Source organism: Plasmopara halstedii (genome assembly GCF_900000015.1).
Source record: "Plasmopara halstedii genome assembly, contig: Scaffold_323, whole genome shotgun sequence".
Taxonomy (NCBI): Eukaryota; Oomycota; class Peronosporomycetes; order Peronosporales; family Peronosporaceae; genus Plasmopara; species Plasmopara halstedii.
This window is the reverse complement of record NW_020187244.1, coordinates 725,706-726,824: the sequence shown is the minus strand read 5'-3', so window position 1 is coordinate 726,824 and position 1,119 is coordinate 725,706. Positions and strand designations below refer to the sequence as shown.

General features: G+C 46.6%; 1 protein-coding gene across 1 annotated transcript in view; it reads right to left on the bottom strand.

Moving 5' to 3' along the window:
- PHALS_08637 (hypothetical protein F444_17437) overlaps window positions 1–1,107 on the bottom strand; it is a gene marked incomplete at both ends in the record, with an annotated part of 1,309 nt that extends 202 nt beyond the window's left edge. The window contains 2 exons of the mRNA XM_024724023.1: window positions 73–899; window positions 969–1,107. Of these exons, the coding sequence (XP_024574942.1) occupies window positions 73–899; window positions 969–1,107 (966 nt within the window). The remainder of the gene's footprint in view (window positions 1–72; window positions 900–968) is intronic.
- Window positions 1,108–1,119: the final 12 nt, after the last annotated feature.

Below are 1,119 nucleotides of genomic sequence, written 5' to 3'. Positions count from 1 at the left end.
AATGTGATTCGTAGCGTCCTCCATGTACAATTGCGGTTGACATGGCCCTGTAATCTTCGCCGTGGGCGCTACCTTGTGAACACCCATCTTGTACTTCGCAACAGCTTCATATGGATAGACAAACCAACGCAGCCACTCGTGCTTTTTATACACCTTTTGACCCTCTGGAAAGTTAGGAAGCAACGCTGCCTCTTTAATACAGATATCTGCTTGAAGTGCGGCCTGCTTGAGGTTTTCCCGACGATGAGTTGCGATACAGCGAATGGTGGGTTGATATTGTGGTGACGAACTAGCTGCATTTTCACTAAAGAACTGCAGATCTGACAGACTACTCTTTGCTGACGAGTAAGCCGAACTACGCGAAATATGGTGCCATGCAGCTGAACGGACGTCTAGCTCATACTGTGGTAGAAATTTCCATCCTTCTTCGGCTATGAATCTCACTGCATCAAGAATGTACTCAACTTCGGCATCGTCAGCAAAGTACGGAAAACTCATTCGAACGACACCCGGCTTAATAACTTCATCTTCTTCCGTAAAAGCGTGTTCTAGCGCAATTGTATGCTTTATATTCAGTCCAAGCATACGAGCTGCGTACGGACCGGCACATTGACAGCCGCCACGAGCTTGTATACCAAAAAGATCGTTCAGCAATGCACACACGAAGTTATGGTGTAGAAAACGGTCATCAAAGCGAATCATCATTGAAAAGATTGGCAACTGGTCCATGTTGTATGTATGGCGACCAAGCAGCACGATGTTCGGGTTTCTGACTAATGCTTCACGAACGTGCTGCGCGTGACGACGTTCCAACGCCATAATCTTGTTAGCTCCAACACGTTGTTTCAGCCTAAAAGCTAGACCGAGTCGAATACTGCCCAAAATATCTGGCGTACCCCCTTCCTCACGCGAGACAATATCGCTTAAGTACTTTTGAGACTTTTCAGTAACAAAAAGCACGGTCCCACCTCCAGGTGCGGTCGGCACTTCGTTTTGCATAAGTTTCCTTTTCACAATCAGTACACCAGGAGATCCCGGACCACCCAAAAACTTGTGGCCAGAAAAAAATATGGCGTCTTTGTACGCGAGAGGATCTCTTGGATTCATGTCAATTTTCAT